The sequence below is a fragment of the Scyliorhinus canicula genome, chromosome 15 (genome assembly GCF_902713615.1).
Source record: "Scyliorhinus canicula chromosome 15, sScyCan1.1, whole genome shotgun sequence".
NCBI classification, from domain to species: Eukaryota; Metazoa; Chordata; class Chondrichthyes; order Carcharhiniformes; family Scyliorhinidae; genus Scyliorhinus; species Scyliorhinus canicula.
This window is the reverse complement of record NC_052160.1, coordinates 118,746,206-118,768,210: the sequence shown is the minus strand read 5'-3', so window position 1 is coordinate 118,768,210 and position 22,005 is coordinate 118,746,206. Positions and strand designations below refer to the sequence as shown.

The window sequence follows — 22,005 nt, the reverse complement described above, 5'->3', positions numbered from 1 at the left end:
GGGGAAGAAAGTTCCACAGGCTCAGAATTTTTTTTCCTCGGCTCCATCTTAAATGGAACAGATTCTACATACGTACATACAAACCTACAAATTCGGAGCAGGAGTAGGCCATTTGACTCCTTGAGCCTGCTCTGCCATTCAGGAAGATCATGGCTGATCTGATTGAGGTCTGAACGACAGCTATCCTGCTTTCCCTGCCACCTTTTGGCTCCCTTGTTAGTCAAGAATTATATCCTCAGCTTTAAAAGTATTCAATGACCCTGCATCTACCACCCTTTGGGGAAGAGAGTTCCACAGGCTCAGAATTTTTTTTCCTCGGCTCCATCTTAAATGGGAGACCTGGGCTGGAATTCTCTGGCCGTTTGGATTCTCTTTTCCCACTGGCAGCGCACTCCCGCCCGCGGATTTTCTGGCGGCGCGAGGTGACTTTAATGGCAAATCCCATTGGCAAGTGGCGGGAAGAGAGAATTCTGCCCCCTGCAAATGTTGTGTCGTCAAGAAACACTGAGGGATGGAGAATCGCGCCCATATTTCCAAACCGTCCTCCTAGTTCTCGTCTCTCCCATAAGTGGACAAATCCTCTCAGCATTCATTTTGTCAATCTCCCTCAGAATCTTATATTTTACAATAAGATCAACTCTTATTCCTCTAAACACTAATGAATTCAGGGCGTACCTGTCCAACCTTTGCTCATAAGATAATCAACTCCTTGTCCCACAAACCAGTCAAGTGAACCTTCTCTGAAATGCTTCTGATCCAATTATGCTCTTTCCTAAATAAGGAGACCAAAACTGTATACAGTAATCCAGATATGGCTAGATAAGGAAGCTGTGATTATCACTACTGCCTCACAGCGCCATGGGCCTGGGTTTGATTCCTGCCTTGGATGACTATTGGTGTTGTAATGAACTCCAATTGGCTTTATTGGTTGGCCAATTGGAGTATGAGCTCCCTCAATGATAGCTCATTGAGGGGGCCCATATAATCACCTGTGTAGGCTTTGTGAGCCAGTCTTAAGTTGACTGGACTGCTAGCAGCACTGTTTGTAGCTGCTCCTGTAATATCGTTATTGTAAATAAATATTGGTGTGGTGACGGAACTCCTGCCTCCCGTGGATTACTTCAGTAGCGACAAGGTAAACTACAAATTTTGCGGAGACCAGCTGCCGCACTCGGAGGCTAAGCCTTGCCATTTTAAAAATGCCGGTTTTTGGAAGGTTAGAGGCATTCGACCTGGCTATTGAGGACTGGTCCCAGTATGCGGAGAGAATGTGTTACTTCTTCCGGGCAAATGATATACTGACGGATGAAAGGAGACGGCTTATCCTGCTGTCGGCGTGCGGACCCTCAGCTTTCACCATTATACGTAGTCTGACTTATCCCAATGCGCCGGACACGAAAACTTTCCAAGAAGTAACGGAATTGGTGAAAGAGCGCTACAACCCAAAACCACCCCTCATTTTGCGTAGGTACAGATTCTACACAGCGAAGCGGGAAGACAGGGAGTCAGTCACTATTTCTTGACCCGCCTGAGAAGGCTGGCGGACAAATGTGAGTTCGGCCTGATGCTAAATGAAATGCTTCGGGACCGGTTAGTGTGTGGTATAAACAACCTCACAATACAGAAACGCCTGTTGGCGGAAACGGAGCTAGACTGCAGGCAGGCGTTACAGCTCGCACTGTCCCTAGAAAAGGCAGCAAGTGGGGCGCAGGAACTACAGGGCACGCCAATGGAGGTAGATACCTGTGAGAGGGACTACCACAACGGGTTCTGCTACCAGATAGCCGCCCTCAGGAAAACCCTGAGGAATAGAGGGAAAAAGGAAAACCCCAGAACTGCCCCAAGTCTGCCAGGACTAATTGGAGACAGAGGGAAGTACCGGCTGAGGCTCCCCCAACAGAGAAGGACCGTTTCTGACACCAGACAGAGTGGGGTAACAATGACAGAAACCCTAGAAGGAGGGACTGGCGGTGATATTTGCAGTAAAAAAATTTCACCAGTATCTGTACGGGCGGAAATTCACGATAGTGACGGACCATAAGCCGTTATTAGGGTTATTAAAAGAAGACAAATCAATACGCCCGATTGCATCAGCTAGAATCCAACGCTGGGCATTGCTACTGGCGGCGTATAGATATGTTTTGGAGCACAGACCGGGAACGCGAGTAGCAAATGCAGACTTCCCCTCCCGGACACTCCGCCGCAAATACCAAAAGTAGAGGAGACAGTAATGACTCTAAATGTTTTGGACACCCTACCAGTAGACGCACAACATATTCAGTTGTGGACGCAAAAAGACCCAGTTTTAGCTAAGGTGAAGCATTTACTGCTAACAGGGGAACTGGAAAGACCAGTGGAGCCCCAGATGCACCCATACTGGAGCAGAAGGGACCAAATAACCATAGAGGACGGTATCCTATTATGGGGAGCCCGGGTAATCGTCCCAGCTCAGGGCCGTCAGGCAATCTTAACCGAGTTACATCACAGACACCCAGGGGTATCTAAAATGAAGATGCTAGCTCGAAGCTACGTTTGGTGGCCAGGTTTGGACACAGACATAGCAGCCTTGGTACGTCGGTGCCAGGAGTGCCAAAAGGGGCAAAGAGTGCCACCAGCGGCGCCATTGCACCCGTGGGAATGGCCAGGCAGACCGTGGACCCGCCTGCATATTGACCACGCTGGCCCTTTCATGGGCTCAATGTTTTTGGTGATAGTGGACGCCCACTCCAAATGGTTGGACGTCCACCCCAAATGGTTGGACGTCCACCGGGTAAACGCGGAAAGCACAGCATCGACAATTGAAAAGCTCAGGGCCTCGTTTGCAACACATGGACTTCCGGAGGAATTGGTGTCGGACAACGGAACAGCATTCACAAGTGGGGAATTTGAAAAATTCCTGAAGGACAACGGAGTCCGTCACATCAAAACGGCCCCTTACCATCCAGCAACCAACGGCCTGGCAGAGAGAGCGGTCCAGACACTTAAAACGGGACTCAAGAAGCAGCCGGCAGCGTCAATGGACACAAAGCTCTCCCATTGGCTGTTTGATTACAGGACCACACCGCATTCCACAACGGGCATGCCGCCAGCTGAACTCTTAATGGGAAGGTGGCTGAGAACGAGGCTGAGTCTCCTTTTCCCAAATTTAGCGGGGAAAGTGGAGAAACAACAGGAGGCCCAATGCAGGGGGCATGATAATAGTCGGCAGCAGAGACATTTCCAGGTGGGGGCACCAGTTTGGGTCAAGAATTATGGGAATGGACCAACGTGGGTCAAAGGCACGGTAGAGTCCCAAACAGGGCCCATATCCTATGAGGTTTCGATAGGAGGTAAGGTGCTGAAGAAACACCTAGACCAAATAAGGGCAGCGGAACCACATCTGGAGGCAGGCGAAGCAGGACCGCCTCAAGCTGGGATAGCCCAGATGGAAAGAATACCCATACACCAGCCCCGAACAATTTCTCCAGACCGCGTCATCTAGTTGTCAGAGTCAGAGGTGGACACGCTCGACGAGGCCGCCGCAACACCTCTCCCCAAGGAGGAGGAAGAACAACTTCCAAGGAGGTTATCAAGGAAAAGACGGGCACCTATAAGGTACACGCCCACTTCGGAGAACGACCCGGCGGACGACACAGAGGTGACAGACCCAGACATGAGGAGCAGGAAGAAGCTCAGAGGAATGCCAGCTGGCCGGAATTCCTCGGACCTTGGGGGGTGAGGGGTGTAATGAACTCCAATTGGCTTTATTGGTTGGCCAATTGGAGTATGAGCTCCCTCAATGATAGCTCATTGAGGGGGCCCATATAATCACCTGTGTAGGCTTTGTGAGCCAGTTTTAAGTTGACTGGACTGCTAGCAGCACTGTTTGTAGCTGCTCCTGTAATATCGTTATTGTAAATAAATATTGGTGTGGTGACGGAACTCCTGCCTCCCGTGGATTACTACAGGTGTGGAGTTTGCACATTCTTCCAATGTCTGCATGGATTCCGTTCGGGTACTCTGGTTTCCTCCCACGTCATAAAGAAGTGCAAGTTAGGTAGATTGGCATGCTAAATTGTCCCTTAGTGTCTAAAGATGTGCTGGTTAGGTGGGGTTACGGGGATAGTGTGAGGGAGTGGGCCTTGGTAGGATGCTCTTTCAGAGGATCAGTGCAGATCTGATGGGCCAAAAGGTCTCCTTCTGCGCTGTAGGAATTCTATGCAATTCTAAGGTTCTATGTAGTCTCACCAATGCCCTCCACAACTCTAGTAAAACATCTTTGCTTGATATTAATTCCCCTTGAAATAAACAACAATCATTTTGCCTTCCTAATCACATACTATACCAGCATACTAACATCTTGTGATTCAAGTACCAGGATACCCAGGTCCCTCTGTTCCTCAGAGTTCTGCAATCCCGACACCTACTGCACTCAGGATTCTTTAGCAGCCAAATTTTTTTAATATTCTGACGTCGAGATTGAACTGGAGCGTTTCTCCCTGAACCACTGTACTCTTGAGGACCCCTATCAACTTGTGAATGCGACCCCCCCCGCCCCCCCGCTCTCCACTTTCAGCAACATTGTCCTTTCAATCTGTCCAAAATTTTACCTCGTGCTAATGTTGTAAACAACCCAAATTGAAATCTTAACAAAGGGGATGCTTCAAACCTCTGGAGATAAGCATCTCATCTAAATTATTGCAAATAGGTGCAACTTCAGGCAAGCCTGGTGTTTCCAAGTTGATGTGTATACTGCTTGCATACTGTTAGTTATGGACCCAAAAATGGGCCATTACCAATTTGCCCATTATCTCTCTAAATGCTATGCACTTTATGTACTCTTGACATTAGCTTTTGTTCATACGAACATACATACAAATGTACAAAATAGAAGTAGCCCAGTCGACCCCGATCCTGCACTTCAAATCACATATGATTATTGCCATCCCCTAATCAAATGCACCCAACATCTCTTGTATACTTTGTATTACAATGTGGTAACTGTAAGGGAGCCTGTAGGTCACTCCTACTAGTGACTATTTTCCCCTCCTATTCCTTATCTTCACCCAAACTGATTATAAATCCTGACCTCCTGAATTAAGATCATCTCTAACTATTGCACCAATGCCATCCTTGATCGACAGTGCTACCCCTTCCACCTTTACTTAGCTTCATAGTATCATAGAATTTACAATGCAGAAGGAGGCCATCCGGCCTATCGAGTCTGCACCAACCCTGGAAAGAGCACCCCACCCAAGCCCATACTTCCAATCTATTCTCGTTACCCAGTGACCCCACCCAACACTTTTGGACACTAAGGGCAATTTAGCATGGCCAATTGGACTGTGGGAGGAAACCAGAGCACCCGGAGAAAACCCACGCAGACACAGGGAGAACGTGCAGACTCCGCACAGACGGTGACCCAAGCTGGGAATTGAACCTGGGGTTGTGAAGCAACTGTGCTAACCACTGTGCTACTGTGCTTCCGATTCTTCTTAAATGTCAGTTACCCCAGAATATTCAGGACCCAACCCTTGCCGGCCTGCAGCCATGTCTCTGTAATGACCATCAGATCATACTTATTCCATATCAGATCATACGTGTTTTACTTCATTCAATTGCAAGCTACTGCTGCATAGATTTGTAATAATCACATCACAATTATTAATTGTGTGTGAAAACCATTGTTCATAAACTGCATGGATTATCCGAAGCGCTAAAGTTTCAGGCACCCAATTACAGTGATTTAAACGGAAGATACAAAAGTGTACCCTGCCTGATTACAAATTGACACCTACAAGAAATTACAAGGTTATAACAACATGCTGTGATTTATGTTGTCCCATGAACATAATCAATTACATTATTGCCTTGTGATCATGTGAGAGATTTAGATGAAGGTGGTAGTTCAGTTCAGTATTCTGAAATGAATAAGTTCAGTATTCTAGCTCCAGCTGCTGAAATATTTACTGACTTCTGTCATAAATCCACCTTCGTTACAGCCCTCAACCCTTGACCTCTGTCCGGCTAATCTGATACTGTGCAATTAATTTCTCTGTCTCATACATGTCTCTTCTAATTCTAAATTGCCACTCCTGGGTCAGATTATACATCATAAAATTTCACTCTTGCATTTGATGATTTTCCATCTCATATAAATGCTCTCAAACTTGTTTATAGCTACGTGTTGTGCTATATTTAGAAAGTGGTCCTTCCCGCTGTAACAAAAGGAAACCTCTGGGGCAATTACGTTGAAGCTTGGGAGTTAACAGGCTACAGCTTTTGTTCAGTAGACTATGCCATCTCAGACCAATGCCTTTATAACTGACTCTGCTGCACAAATAAAATTTTATTTGTTTTAAAATCAGATTAGATCAGTTCTGCATCTATAATAGAAAATGAGCCTTACACCATTTGCCTTAAGGTTGCTTTTTACTGAACACTTCATGCATACTAAAGTGTCTGAGGTGAAAAAGGAAGTACATTTACTGCCAACATTGTACAATAGTTGAATATAATGATAAACATGAGTTCTTGTGGGAGCTTAATAATTATCGATGCACAGTAGACACAGATGAAACAAAAAGACAGCAAACAATGATTGATAGTGAAACATAAACTTGATAATGCTGTGGAGGTATATTATGGAGCTCCATTTTGCAGTATGTTATCATTATTAAGCAGTTTAAACAAAATAAGGCAAAGAATTGAATGCATTCGTTCGTGGGCAGCACGATAGCACAAGTGGCTAGCACTGTGGCTTCACAGCGCCAGGGTCCCAGGCTCGATTCCCCATTGGGTCACTGTCTGTGCGGAGTCTGCACGTTCTCCCCGTGTCTGTGTGGGTTTCTTCCGGGTGCTCAGATTTCCTCCCACAGTCCAAAGAGGTGCAGGTTAGGTGGATTGGCTATGCTAAATTGCCCTAGTGTCCAAAAAGGTTAGGAGAGGTTATTGGGTTACAGGGATAGGGTGGAAGTGAGGGTTTAAGCGGGTAGGTACAGACTCAATGGGCCGAATGGCCACCTTCTGCACTGTATGTTCTATGTTCATGTAAAATAGGCCGAAACTTAGTTGGATTTCCATTCCGCTTCTCTCTACTTAGCCGGAGCGTCACATTTTTCAGATTTCCAAATTAGGCTTCTGCTCCTGGAGCTCTTCCTTCGTATTGCAGGTGCAGTGGGGAAAGCCAGCGCACACTGCTTTTTAAAGGTACTAGCTGATGTCCAAAAGCTACTTTGACAAACCACAAAGAGAAGGTATATATGTAAAGAAAGTGGGTGAGAGGGCAGCACGGTGCCGCAGTGGGTTAGCACTGCGGCCTCTCGGCGCCAAGGTCCCAGGTTCGATCCCGGCTCTGGGTCACTGTCCGTGTGGAGTTTGCATTATCTCCCCGTGTGTGTGGGGGTTTTGCCCCAGCAGCCCAAAAATGTGCAAGCTAGGTGGATTGGCCACGCCAAATTGCCCCTTAATTGGAACAAATGAATTGGGTACTCTAAAAAACTTTTTAAAAGAAAGTGAGCGAGGGGGTAAGATGGCAGGTGGGTGAATTAGGGGGCCTGGATGAGTCAGGGACTGGGACCTGGTCAATAGGTTGATCAGATGGCGGGGGTGGGGGTGGGGGGGGGGGGGGCGGTGCAGCCAGGGGATTGAGGGATTGTCAAGGAGCTGCAGGTGGTGGTGGGTAGCCATAAGGTAGGTTTGGCTGTGGGAATTAGTTTGGGGGGGGGAGAATTAGTCGGTTGTAGTGGGCAGTCAGGGGATAGTCAGGGTGCAGTGAGTGTTGGGGTGGTAGTCAGGTGTTGGAGGGGGCAGTTGGGAGGGGTGAGGGAGATCGGGTGGTTGGGGGTAGAAATTAGGTTTTTAACAGAAGCTGGGTGCTGCATAGCTTCAATTATGATGATGCCGAGCATGTGTGGGCCTGAAGTATTTGAAAGTGGCTTCGATGTGAACTGCCCAGTAAATAATTCTATTCAACCTCCTCCCCACCAACTTACTGCTGAATCCATAACATTGAAAAGCAGCCACCTACACTGGCAAGGTAAGGGGTGCATATGATCTGCTTGTCACCATTATTGGGTATCTTTCATCAAATACACTGAACTCTGAAAGTAAGCAGTTTACATTGGAGGTTCATGACAGCAAAAAAGGCAAAATGGCAGCATTGGGACATCTGTTCCCAAGATGAAAAAAAAAACTTAGCCACCTTTTAACACCTACTCAAAATGAATCAAATGTAATGCATATGCATACAAAGTGCATGAAACCAGGAAAATCACTGCCTCTGATAGGAAGCAGTGCTAAGCGGTACCTGTAATAGTCAACCCAATCAGCAATTTAAAGCAATTGGAAACGGGCAGGTTCAGGAACTCGCAGCTTTCCAATAACAATATGTACAATTCCCAGCAACGCCAGCTTGTGCAGATAATCATATGCTCACCAGGGGCAACAAGAGTGCGGGTGTAAAATGAAAATGCTGGAAGGATAAATTGCTAATAAAGTCAAGTTAGCATTTGAATAATATCTCTGGCGTAAACAGAACTGGTATGTGCTGCTATATTCTCCAGAACAAAGGCATACTTTCCCAAATGAAACATTGTAAAGGCAAGAAAGAAAGCAAGAATATTTCCATGCTGCATTTAGGTAATGCTGCACGGGAGAAGCGCAGTTTCCATTACTGGGGGCTATGGGGTCGTGGGGGGGGGGGGGGGGGGGGGGATGGTCACACATTCAAAACCCAGGACCCAAAAACATCCGGTAAGCTAAATTGCAAACATAAATGTATGCATGGTTTGAAATTTCTTTTGCATAATTACTCAAGGGTGATTAGTAAATTGTTAGACAGGAATATAAAGTTTCCTCTAGGCAACGAGACAACTCACAAGATTGTAATTCTTCCCAACCAGCAAACTTAATTTTAAACCCACACCATCCAATCCATCACCAGAAATTGTAAAAACTGCTAAACTGAATTAAGTTTCTTTTTTAATTTAATAATTTCCTTGAACTTATACCATCATATTTTAAAATATGGGGCAGCACGGTTGCACAGTGGTTAGAGCTGTTGCTTCACAGCTCCAGGGTCCCAGGTTCGATTCCTGGCTTGGGTCACTGTCTGTGCAGAGTCTGCACGTTCTCCCCGTGGCTGCGTGGGTTTCCTCCCACATGTCCCGAAAGACATTGCCAGAATGTGGCGACTGGGAGCTTTTCATAGTAACTTCATTGCAGTGTTAATGTAAGCCTACTTGTGACAATAAAGATTTAGTTAAAAAAACGCTACACTCAATATTTGAAGAAAATACATTACCTAAGTCCAGCAATTGACAGGATTCCCGTGAATCAACTGACACAACAATAATGACTTAAATGTAGAAAATATCATAACGATCTTTAAATCTAGCCTCATATTTCCTTATTTTTATAAATTTAGAGAACCCAATTAATTTTTTCAATTAAGGGGCAATTTAACGTAGCCAGCCCACCTGGGTTGTGGGGGCGAAACCCACGCAAACACGGGAAGAACGTGCAAACTCCACACGGACAGTGACCCAGAGCTGGGATCGAACCTGCGACCTTGGTGCCGTGAGGCAGCTGGTGGTATGGTAGCACAATGGTTAGCACTGTTGGTCACAGTGCCAAGGTCCCAGGTTCTATTCCCGGCTTAGTCACTGTCTTTCTGGAGTCTGCATGTTCTTCCCATGTCTGTGTGGGTTTCCGCCGAGTGCTCCAGTCTCCTCCCACAAGTCCCGAAAGACGTGCTGTTAGGTAATTTGGGCATTCTAAATTCTCCTCCGTGTACCCGAACAGGTGCCGGAATGTGGCGACTCAGGGCTTTTCACGGTAACTTCATTGCAGTGTTAATGTAAGCTGACTTGTGGCAATAAAGAAATAAAGATTATTAAAATCTTGGGTGAGCATATCTGCCCTTCAGATGGTTGCCCATACAAATTAAGTAGTAGACTGGTCATTCATTGAACTGATGAGGTACTTCTGACCCTTAGAAACAGAAGGATGCCCCCCTCAGAGAACTGTTGGTCAATCAAATGCCAGCAGCTCAACACCACTGGCAGCATTATTGAGTATGGCAGCCACTGTTATGGTATTGCAGTGAGGCTGAGAGGAGACATGTGGTGCTGGATCCAGAATGGTAGATGAATATGGGTTTCGCTGGGGCCAAACTGTGAGCAGGATGGCAGCTGGGATAGAAAGGCCAGAGGGAAAGGAAATCTGGGGGTGGGTTACACCATGGAGTGTCCCCCCCCCCCCCCCCCCTACACACACACACACACACACACACAACCTGCGCAACACCAATCTGTGCAGGAAATGCCATCCGGGTGGCTTTCTGGTGTGGGTTCAATTAAATCCAGATGGCAGAGGCATAAGGCCCTTCAATGGATGCTAATGAATCACTTCAAGGTTTCAACTGTCGCATGGATGGAGGAGTAGTCGGCCTGTTGCCCACTCCACTCCTGGTAAAATTGCAACAGGACCAGGGGCGGGCAGGTAGGTGACAGGTATGGTGCTCGCTGGATTTAACGTGTCCCCACCTTCAAATCTACCAGTAAGGGAACATTCATATTCATTCTTTTTGAACTGGATTTAGCACAGGGCTAAATCGCTGGCTTTGAAAGCAGACCAAGCAGGCCAGCAGCACGGTTCGATTCCCGGAACAGCCTCCCCGGACAGGCGCTGGAACGTGGCGACTAGGGGCTTTTCACAGTAACTTCATTTGAAGCCTACTCGTGACAATAAGCGATTTTCATTTTCATTTCATTTCATTTCAAGTTATGGGACAGAGGTTAGAAGAAGTGGCTAAAGGTAGAGCCAAGAGACAGGTTTTGAGAAGTGGGCAGGAAGAGGGATTTAGGAAGAAGTTTCAGGGATTATAGGGCGAGATGCTCTGGCTCACACAGCTGCCTGTGTCTCGGCAGCACACCATTGTCTGGTGGTGGAATTCTCCACTCCCACTGCCTCATTGAAGCTACCTCATGCCATTGGGAAACCGCAAGCGGGAGGTGCGGTGCTGGCGGGAAAAGGGAATCCCAATGGCTGGAGAATTCTGGCCTTGTCCGATATAGCTGACGGCTACACCAACATTGATAAGAAGATGGGGAGAGAAAGACAGGAGGCCAGAATCAAAGGACTTCAGGATACGGAAGAGGATGTAATGCTGAAAAAGTGAGCAGTAGTGAGGAGCAAGGCTAAGGAAAAGAGGAATCAATAGATAATGATTTTAAAGTGGAAACATTAAGCAACAGAAATCCAGTGCAGGTCAATAGGAAGGGGAAGTGTTAGACAAACAGGGCTTAATGTATGGCAGGGTACAAACAGCTGCATTTTGGGAAAGTTGGAATTTATGAAGACTAGAGAATGGAAAGCCAGCAAAGAGAACATTGAAGTAATCCAGTTTGCAAGTGACAAAGATGCTGCAATATTACTGAGAGTGATGGAATCTTAGTGTTGGAAAGATCTGCCTTTGAATCTTAGTTCAGAGTTGAATATGACTCCAAGGCCATGCGTGGTTTTGCTCAGCCTGGCAGAATTTCCAAAGGAGAGGAATGGAATCAGTGGTGGTGGACCTGAGTTTATGGCAAGTGGTCATTATGGTGTCTTCAATCTTCCAAACTTTCAGATGCAGGGTATTGGAATGGATTCTCTATTTCTGAGGTGTTGTGCCAGCGCCAAAGGAGAATCTGTGTTGCTCCACGACGGGAAAATTGTCGCACATCTCTCACCGATTCCGGTACCGGTAAGGGGCTAGCTCCGGCGCCGTGTAGAATATCCGCAGATCGCGCAGAGCAGGGCTGGTGAATCACCGGGTCCCAGGCCACGCATGCGCAGGGCTGACAAGCTGTAGCAGTGCATGCCTAGGCCGCCACAGGTCACGCCGGGAAACATGGTGCCAGCCATACTGGACCGCGTACCCGCCCACCCTGACCCCACAGCCCATCCCATAGTCAACCCCCATCACTCCCCCCCCCCCCCCCCCCCCCCCCCCCCGGCCCTAGCAGCGGCACGGATCATGGTCAAGTGTGGCGGCACTGGACGACACTGTCTGCAGCTGGCACGTCATGTTCCCGATGCTGGGACCTCAGGTGGCCCGCGCCATCGGGAACTCGGCCCATCGGGGGTGGAGCATCGTGGGTGGGACGGCTGATGATGCACCAATGGCGTTGCGGTTGTGCACGGCGTGTGTCCCTATGTCTGCGATTTGAAGGGGGCAGAGCATCGCGAACAGGCATCAAACCGGCGCCTGCCGGTTTCCAGCATCGGAAACCATTCTCCGCCCGATCGCCGTGCGTGATTTTGGCGTTGGACTATGGCGAATCCTGCCCCTTGTTACTTATCTAAGGCTCTAAATTGGATAGGCAGTGCAACAGGATGATGTTTTATAAAGGCAGCATATTAAAAAAGGAGAAAGAGGTGGCAAGGTTTAGAGAATTCCAGAATTGATGGTGCGGAGGGAATGAAACATAGCCAGTGTTGGAGGGGTATTGGCTTTGTCCCAAAGGGTAGGTAGGAGTGGAACCATTCCTAGCTAATCCCATGGATTGTGGTCAATTAAATGGAGGATAGAATTGTCAAATACCATGCACTGTTGAGAAGCCGAGTGGGTCTTCAACTGTGATATGGGTGGAGGCATTCAAACATGGATTTTTAGGAGAAATTATCACAGAGATGAAAAGCAGCAACTAATGTCCTGCACTAAGTTTTGATTGACTAAGGAGGTAAATGGAGAGTAGTTTTCAGGTATTTTCTTTCTCAAATTATCCTGGGCTCTTCTCTTTTTGCTGCCACTCCCAGCAGATCAAAGAGTGCAGTAGGGAGTGTATATACTTTGCTGGATAAGACATTCCAGTTGTGTGGGGCACATTAGACAAACCAGAGGGTCTATACCTGTCAGTCATTGTTCATTTGTTCACAATACAACAGGATGTGAGAGGAAAGACGGGTGAGAATTATCAAGAGCAGAATTCTGGTAACAGCAAAAAGCGAACCATTTGAAATATATCCTTCAAGGTCTTGTTTATGGTGAAAAGCAATCTACACTGTGAAAAGCAAGAATGAAGGCTTTGCATTTTTATGATGTGGACTGGGGTGGGCACAGTATTTTACTTCTAGCTGAGAGGACAGATAGGGGCCTCGGTTTAATGTGTGATCTGAAATCCAACACCCCTGGAAGTTCACTGCTCCCTGTGTACTGTACTGGACTGTCAGCCTTGAATCTTTGTGCTCACATCCTGGAGTAGGAATTTAAACACACCTCCAATCAGAATGATTTGCAACAAAACGTCAAAGTCTCCTGAAAGTTTGTAAAGTCACTTTTTCTTAGAAATAATTGATGGAGTATAAGTAGAGTTTTTGTTTTTTATTCACTGCAGTATTATATTTATGTGTTTCTCTCATGTGCTAGTTTATAGAATCATAGAATCACTACAGTGTAAAAGAAGGCCATTCAGTCCATCGAGTCTGCACCGACCATCTGAAAGAGCACCCTACACCGGCCCACTCCCTTATCCTGTCCCCATAACGTCACCCAACCTACACATCCTTGAACACTAAGGGACAATTTAGTATGCCAATCCACCTAACCTGCGTATCTTTGGTCTGTAGTAGGAAACCAGAGCACCTGGAGGAAACCTATGTAGACACGGGTAGGGCATAAAGACTCCACACAGTCACCCAAGGCTGATATTGAACCTGGGACCCTGGCGCTGTGAGGCAGCAGTGCTAACCACTGTGCCACCGAGCCACCCCAAATCTGAATAGGACAATAGCTTTCTGCTTAAGAGTATCAATTGGCGTGCCAGGCCATTAACATAGCATGGTTTCATCAGCAGGACCATGCCCACTCCCTTGAGTGCCGTCTAGCATCCACCGTGCAGAGTAGGCAGAGGGATTAGAGCGAAGGACTTCTCCAGGTTAAACTCGCAAATCCCAAGATTTTCCAGCTGCTGCTAATCTCAAGGTCTGGTGGAAGAGGACAGTAAAGAAATCCCACTTGCATTTGAGCTTGTTGCTGAACACTTTTAGACCCTCTGGTCTGAGGGAAGGTTTTTGCCACAAACACATCACCAACTTCCTTGGTTTGTCTGTGTGATCTTAAGCTGCATTGCTTGGAAGCTGCAGTAGGATAGTGAAAATTGCTCATCCTTCCTCATCTACAAGGCCTGCACCTATTTCCTGGATCACTATCAATAGTGAAGACAGATAGGCCTCCACTCTTTTATTCTGACCTTTACACTGGGCATTATACTGGTAAAATATTCCAAAAAATCAACTCCATTACAACTTAATTCTGCTCGCAAGAATTAAGGAGTCAATTTTTGAAATTTTCTGAAATGATTTTTGTTAAGTATTCAAACACGAGGAAGTCCACAACCTCCACTTGGTCACAATGATGGCTGCAATGTTTTGGATGTGACTTTGAATATTCAAGCAAACAGGCATCAAGAGTAATTTTAAAGTAGGAATCGATCATACGGGAAAGGAGTTAGGAGAAGATCAAGCTTAAAGGTTCATGTCATTTAGTATGCAATTGAGCATCAGAGTCTCGGTATCTTTGACACTTTGATTTATGTTGATGGACAAACACAAAATGTATTCCTCAAAGTGTTTAAGGAAATGGAATTCACCTTGAAATGATTGAGTGACCCAGTCTTGCTTTTGAAATGTCCCATTGGTGTCGCTGCCTGTGTTATTAAAACAACCTTATTAAAGTGCAGAAAATCAACAGTTTTCGAAATGGAGCATATTCAGTTCTCAGCCTTTACTTGGCTACATAAAACAACATTGTAGGATACAATTCAAAACCTTTGGGGCCCTTGTTGGTACATTATTTTGCTGTGTTGCCAAGTTGCCAGCCATTCCTTTTGCTTCTCACTGCACAGAAAGCTTTTGTTTCTGATATTGGCGGTAACTATTTCAACACAGCCAAGAAGCTTGCCCTCGGAGGAAAGAACTGAAACCGGCCAGTGAGTCTTCGAGCCACGGCCCAAGAATTTATGTTTAGAGGTCCGACCTTACCTATTGGTTAAGAAATGGTGAGTGAAGCCGGAAAACATAAAGAGCACCGTGGACAGGCTGAGGAAGAAAAACACATCAATTACGAGGGGAGGGCAAAGAAAACACTGTGGAAATTTAAACAAATGGAGAGTCACAGATTACAACCAGCTAACGATTAAATAAACACAGCAAAACAAAATGATACATTGACAACCAAAGATGCTGATTAACATTGAGACATGTCTATTTGCATATTGCAACATCATTATATAGATTTTTTTATTGCATGTACCATGCATCCCAGCCCTGCACAGTTATTTTTGATATCTCGCGAATCTGCAAAGCACTCTCTGGAGTAAAATTCCCAATCGGGCCTGGACCTGGCATGAATTTTATAAAATGAGCATCACATAATCATTGAGAGTGACTTTCAACTCCATATTGATGTTATGCGCTTGCTTCTGTGCAAGGGGAAATTGTGCCAGGGGCTTGCTTGGAAGGAGTAATGACTAACGTTAGTAATCTTTCTTATTGTCACAAGTAGACTTACATTAACACTGCAATGAAGTTACTGTGAAAATCCCCTAGTCCCACACTCCGGCGCCTGTTCGGGTACACTGAGGGAAAATTCAGAATGTCCAATTCACCTAATAGCACTTCTTTGGGGACTTTTGGGAGGAAACTGGAGCACCTGGAGGAAAGCCACACAGGCACAGGGAGAACGTGCAGACTCCGCACAGACAAGTGAGCCAAGCGGGAATCGAACCCGGGATCCTGGCGCTGTGAAGCAACAATGCTAACCACTGTGCTACTGTGCCGCCCATAAAGATATACACATATCTGGGTAAAGACACTTCTATCAAATATAAAAGCTGTGAATACTGTTATCTCTTAACCTCTGCAGTGCTTTGAAAAATTCAATAGTTTACACAACATGGAGACAAACAATGGTGTTCAAGTTCAGTAGTGAAGCGACTTGAGCAGCCAGCCCCTTGATAGCTTGTGGAGGTGGAGCTGATGGAGAATGAAATGGTAGTGAGGAGTTTGCCTTGCTTTATACTCCACGGCATCATTCCCATAAGACAACTGTAAATTTTTAAAGACGTTTTGACCACTTTCTCAGCATAAGAATTTGAAAAGGTGTGATTCATGATCTAAGGGGCCCCAGAAAGATAGGTTCAGAAAATGGCAAGGGACTGCAGAAAGAACAGATTCCACCTTGGGCTGTCTTTCAAAACGCAAAGGTGCGATCTCTCTGCTCTGGTGCATTGGGTACAATGAATGAAACATCAGAAAATCAGGCAAATTGAAGCACATGCCTGCAAAAGAACCTACTTGATTTTCTAAGATCCAGTCAAATCTTTTAAAAAATATATTTAGAGTACCCATTTCATTTTTTCCAATTAAGGGGCAATTAACGTGGCCAATCCCTGCTCATTTTGGTGTTGTGGGTGCGAAACACACTCAAAAACGGGGGGAATGTGGAAACTCCACACGGACAGTGACCCAGAGCTGGGATCGAACCTGGGATTTCGGCGCTGTGAGCAGGGCCGGCTCAAGGCACCGGCAACTCGGGCTGTCGCCCGGGGCGCCATGTGCTAGGGGGCGCCAGACTCGGGTCCCGCGCATGCGCAGTTGGGCCGGCGCCAACCAGCGCATGCGCGGTGGCCGCACTCCCCCAGTGTGGCCGCACTCCCCCAGGGCGGCCCCCCCCGGTCCGTCCCCCCGCTCGGTCCGCTCCCCCCCCCACCTCGGGTCCGCCCGCCCCGCCCCCCCCCTCGGGTCCGCCCGCCCCGCCCCCCCCCTCGGGTCAGCCCCGCCCCCCCTCGGGTCCGCTCCCCCCGCCCCCCCTCGGGACCTCCCTGCCCCCCCTCGGGTCCGCTCCCCCCGCCCTCCCCTCGGGTCCCCCCCCCCACCCTCGGCCCCCCCCTCGGCCCCGCTCCCCTCTCGGCCCCGCCCCCCCTCGGCCCCCCCCTTGGTCCCCCCTCGGCCCCGCCCCCTCGCCCCCCCCCCCCTCGGCCCCCCCCCCCCCCCCCCCCCCCCCCAACGGCGAAGTTCAGCTTGCCCGGGGCGCCAGCAACCCTAGGGCCGGCGCTGGCTGTGAGACAGCAATGCTAACCACTGCGCCACCGTGCTACCCTAGATCCAGTCAAATCTACTCGATTCTGTTTCGTTTAAATAAGATGGTCCACTGATATGGGGAATTGCATGTTTGCTTTTTTTTATTTTAAGTGAAGATATGTTACATTGATTTGAACAAAATGTCACTGATGATAATAATTGCTTTACATCTTGACTTGCTGTGCAAATTGCACATACGAAAGAGACGGATATTCAGTTCAGGCCTAAATGTAGCAGGTGGTATATTTACCTCCCTGGATTATACTACAACATAAGTAGTCATGAGTACGAATCAATTCCCAGAGGAAAAGAAGATGCTGATATGGTTTAAGGAGTGACTAAAATTGCTGAACTCAGGAAGGTATCAAAAGCATAGTCAAATTCATAAAACAGCTTTGCAGCATGTTTGGAAAAAGGCATAGGAAGATGACTTGAAGATACAGCTACCTGTCCTATGGTACGTATCAGCTGTAGATATCCTTGCAGGAGATTGCACAGCTCTGCATTTGGCTGTCTGCTAACCCGTATAGCCAGTTTCTTGCATCCCTTCAAGTAACTATGGGTGGTAATGTACTGGCAGATGGACATGTGCAGCCCCAGCTTCTTCCGTTCGAACAGAATAGAATAGAATCCCTCAAGTGAAGAAGGAGGCCATTCAGCCCATCGAGTCTGCACCGACCTTCCGAAGGAGCATTCTACCTAAATCCACTACCCCATACTGTCCCCATAATCCCACGTATTGATATTGATCATGCCTAATCCACCAACCTGCGCATCGTTTGGACACCAAGGGGCAATTTAACATGGTCAATCCACCTAACCTGCCCATCTTTGGACTGTGGAAGGAAACTGGAGCGCCTGGAAAATACCCACGCAGTCACAGGGAGAATGTGCAACCTCGACACAGACAGTCACCCAAGGCCAGAATCGAACTGTGGTTCCTGGTGCTGTGAGTGTTAATCACTGTGCCACCGTGCCACCCCGGACTCTGCCTCTTCTTAATCCCAAAATGCCTGAGGGTCCCCAGTGGAAACCCATAGTCCAAATATTAAGATCATGTGAAAAGAATTGGCAATGCCAGAAAATAAAGCTTCCTGATCGACTAAGTGGAAACAAGCAATAAAAAAAGGAATGAAGTATCAGATTAGCCTTGAAATATTATATAACTTCATGGCACTTCCACGGATGGCGCACCTGAGCAGCCCTAAATGAGTGGGTACCTGACTGAATATTGTACCAGCATAAACGCAGGAAAATTGCACAAATATCCAAAAGACATCTTTGGAGTCTAATTGAAATATAACTAACTGCAAATTGACATGCGAACTTGGTGAGATATAATAAACGTGCGTAAAGAGTTGGGTGCTGAATGAGCAGAAATTTGAGCATAACCAATTGGAACATCGACTCTATTGTGTATCTCACACTATGCTTGCAGTGACTCTCAACATTTATATTCTGAATGGTCAGTTTTCAACAGTCTACACTGAAGTAAGTCAAAACTAATAAAAGTGAACAAGGCAAAGGGATTGAAGGAATCTTTTTTGTCATGAGGAAGCATTACAATGTATGCTAAAATTTCAACCTGAATGCAAGTCATTCAACATGATATACTTTGATATAAACAAATAATCATGGTTTACTGTAATGGAGAAACCATGTAAAACTACTCTTTTTACCTTGTCTGCTGCAATTATATGTTTGGTGTTATCGCCCAAAGAGATTTGAAGAGAATATTCACAAATGAAAAGGTAGCATACAGGGAGTCATACAGTTTTCTACACTGACAGCAACATCGTATCCTAGGCAACATTCGGGAAACAAATTATACACACACTATGATTTAGAATAAATAGTATAATTAGATCGCATTTGTAAACATTTTATAATCAGTGACTCTGATTGGTGGAACATACTGTAACTGATAATCATCAACATTATTGTTACTATCAGAATGCATCTTGAAGACATATCCCTTGACATAATCTACTTTAATTCTTTCCTCCTCCTGGAATGATGACCTAAAACTGTCACACACTATTATATGCAAAACCTCGCGTCATCTCCCAGATATAAGTAGAGAATCTGACAGTGAGGAGAATCAAAGAAAATCAGATGACATCACACCACAATCAATTTTGATTATTTGAAATAAAAACATGCACACAAATGAGACATTAAATATATATATATATATGGATGTATATGAGCTTTTCCGAACACACAAATTAGGAGGAATAGGTCATTCAGGCCCTCGAGCCTGCTCTGCCATTCAATAAGATCATAGCTGATCTGATTGTAAGCTCAAACCCACGTTCCTGCCTACCCCCGATAACTTTTCACCCCTCGTTAATGAAGAATCTATCTAGCTCTACCTTAAAAATGATCAAAGGTTCTGCTTTCACTGCCTTTCAAGGAAGAGCGTTCCACGACCCTCTGGGAGAAAAGATTTTTCCTCATCTCCATCTTAAATGAGTAACCCCCTTATTTTGAAACAGTAACCCCTAGTTTTAGATTCTCCGACAAGAGAAAACATCCTCTCCATATCCACCCTGTCAATACCCCTCAGGATCTTAAAAAAGCTTCAATCAAGTCGCCTCTTACTCTTCTAACCTCCAGTGGATGCACCTAACCTCTCCAACCTTACCTCAAAAGACAACCGCACCCCCCCCCCCACCTCCCCCACATTCATGGTATTACCCCAGTAGACTTTCTCTGAACTATTTAAAATGCATTTACATCTCTCCTTAAATAAGGAGACCAATACTGCACACAAAATGTCAGATGTGGTCTCACCAATTCCCTGTCCAACTGAAGCAAAACCTCCCTGCTTTTGTAGTCAATTCTCCTCACAGTAAATGATAAAATTCTGTTAGCTTTCCTAATTACTTGCTGTACCTTTTGTGATTCCTGCACGAGAACACCCACATCTCTTTGAATCTAACACCTTTGTAATCCCTCACCATTTAGTAATAAGCTTCTTTTTATTCTTCCTGCCAAAATGGGCAATTTCACATTTTCCCACTTTATACTCCATTTGCCAGATTTCTGCCCACTCACTTAATCTACCTATGTTCCTTTGTAACCTCCTTGTGTCCTCTTCACAATTTACTTTCCTACCTATCTTTGTGTCATCAGAAAATTTAGCAACCGCACCTTTAGTCCCTTCATTCAAGTAATTCATATAAGGTGTAAAAGGTTGAAGCCCCAGCACTGATCCCTGTGGCACATCGCTCGTCACATCCTACCAACTCGAAAAAGTCCCAATTATGCCAATCTTCAATACATGCCAATATGTTACCCCCGACACCACAAGCTTTCATTTTCCGCAGTAACCTTGGATTTGGCACCTTATCAAATATGTTATATTTTAAATTTTAATGAGATTTAAATGAAATGGCAAATTAAATTTAAGTTTCTCTTTCTTTCTATGATGTATATTTGAAATTGATGATCAATGTTGACAATGCACCAGATAATTTGGACAGAAGCCATTCTTGGTCAGATATTATAGTGCGAGGTATTTTGGTGTTGACCTGCTGACACAGGGGTAGCAAGCCCACCCCTGAGTCAGCAGGTTGTGTGTTCAACTTTCACTCCAGAGATTAGAGTACAGAAATTATGTTGACACTCCAGTGTGGCACTGGGGTAGGTGCTGCACCTTTGTAGATGCAAACTTTCATCTGTTGTACTAGGTGAATGTAGAGGATCCCATGACATTAATCAAAAGAAAAGCATTGGTGTGCTCCCGGCTTCCTGGCCAACATCCCTCAAGAAACACCTAACACAGATTATCTGGTCATTATCACATTGTTGTTTGTGGGGTCTTGCTGTGCGTGAATTGACTGTCCCATTTCTTACATTACATTGGCAATCAGCTTACGATACTCAGATTGTTCAACAGCAGAGATCTGTGAACCAATTTTATTGATCAACATATACCAAGTTAACACACCGACAGACCATGCCAGAATATAAAACCCATCACATTTCTCTTGGCCAGATCACTGGTTAACCTTGGCCCATTATGGGTGTAACACGTCCTCTAGGGTTGGAGGGCCCTGGCGCACTTGCTGGCGGCACATGCCCCACTGTGTCAACCTGTTCCAGGTGCTCACTTTGGGATGCATCATTGTCAAGGGGCTGGGTCTCGGGGGAGCTGGTGGGCTCCATAGGGTGGCTGTGGGTTGACGTGCAGCGCCACCTCCTCCTTGTTGGTGCCCATAGGATGCTGACGTTCACCTCAGCATGGAGCACTAACTGGATCGTGGCCCAGCTGCCCCTGCATCCTCTGGCCCTGCCAGCCCTGGCAACTCCCCAAAGCTGCAGCACAGTGTTGACACCCTCGGTGATGCTCCTCACTGACTGGAACATGCTCTACGGGGCTGCGAGCCCGTCAGTCGCAGGATCAGTGAGGGGGCTCCGCCGATTTTTTTCCACGTAAAATGCCTCAGATCCTCCGCACTTAGCCTCAGAAACAGAGAATCTGGCCCAGTGTCTCTCAATGCCTGAGGCTATTGGTGGGATCAGCACACAAGTAGTTAAAACAGTTTCAGTCCTGTCGAACAGGGAACAAGAAAAGTGAAGCAGGCCTATTGAAAGGACAGTCATTTATCAATGGATGGATATCTCCCTGGTGAGTTCAATGGTGGACAGTGGGATAGATTTAGTGTACTGCCCAAAAAAAATCAATTAATCGGCATGAATTTCCCATGGCATCTTCCACTGATGGTGGCCATGGCAGGTCAGGACACCTACAGGAAGGTGCAAGGAAACTCACTGATATACAATTAATACGATGAAGGCCTGACCACCCATGCCAGATTCCAGGCGTGGCAACGGGAAAACACGTCGCCACGAAATAAGTTTGAAACAACAACCGTACAGATATTGGGACTT

General features: G+C 46.3%; 1 protein-coding gene across 2 annotated transcripts in view; it reads right to left on the bottom strand.

The window, feature by feature from the left end:
- LOC119978716 (copine-8-like) overlaps positions 1 to 22,005 on the bottom strand; it is a 789,805-nt gene that overhangs the window by 173,089 nt on the left and 594,711 nt on the right. Inside the window, exon 12 of one of the 2 annotated variants that reach the window (XM_038820547.1) lies at positions 14,616 to 14,672. The exons of the other annotated variant lie outside the window; for it this stretch is intronic. Within the exon in view, the coding sequence (XP_038676475.1) occupies positions 14,616 to 14,672 (57 nt within the window). The remainder of the gene's footprint in view (positions 1 to 14,615; positions 14,673 to 22,005) is intronic. 2 annotated transcript variants of the gene reach the window in all.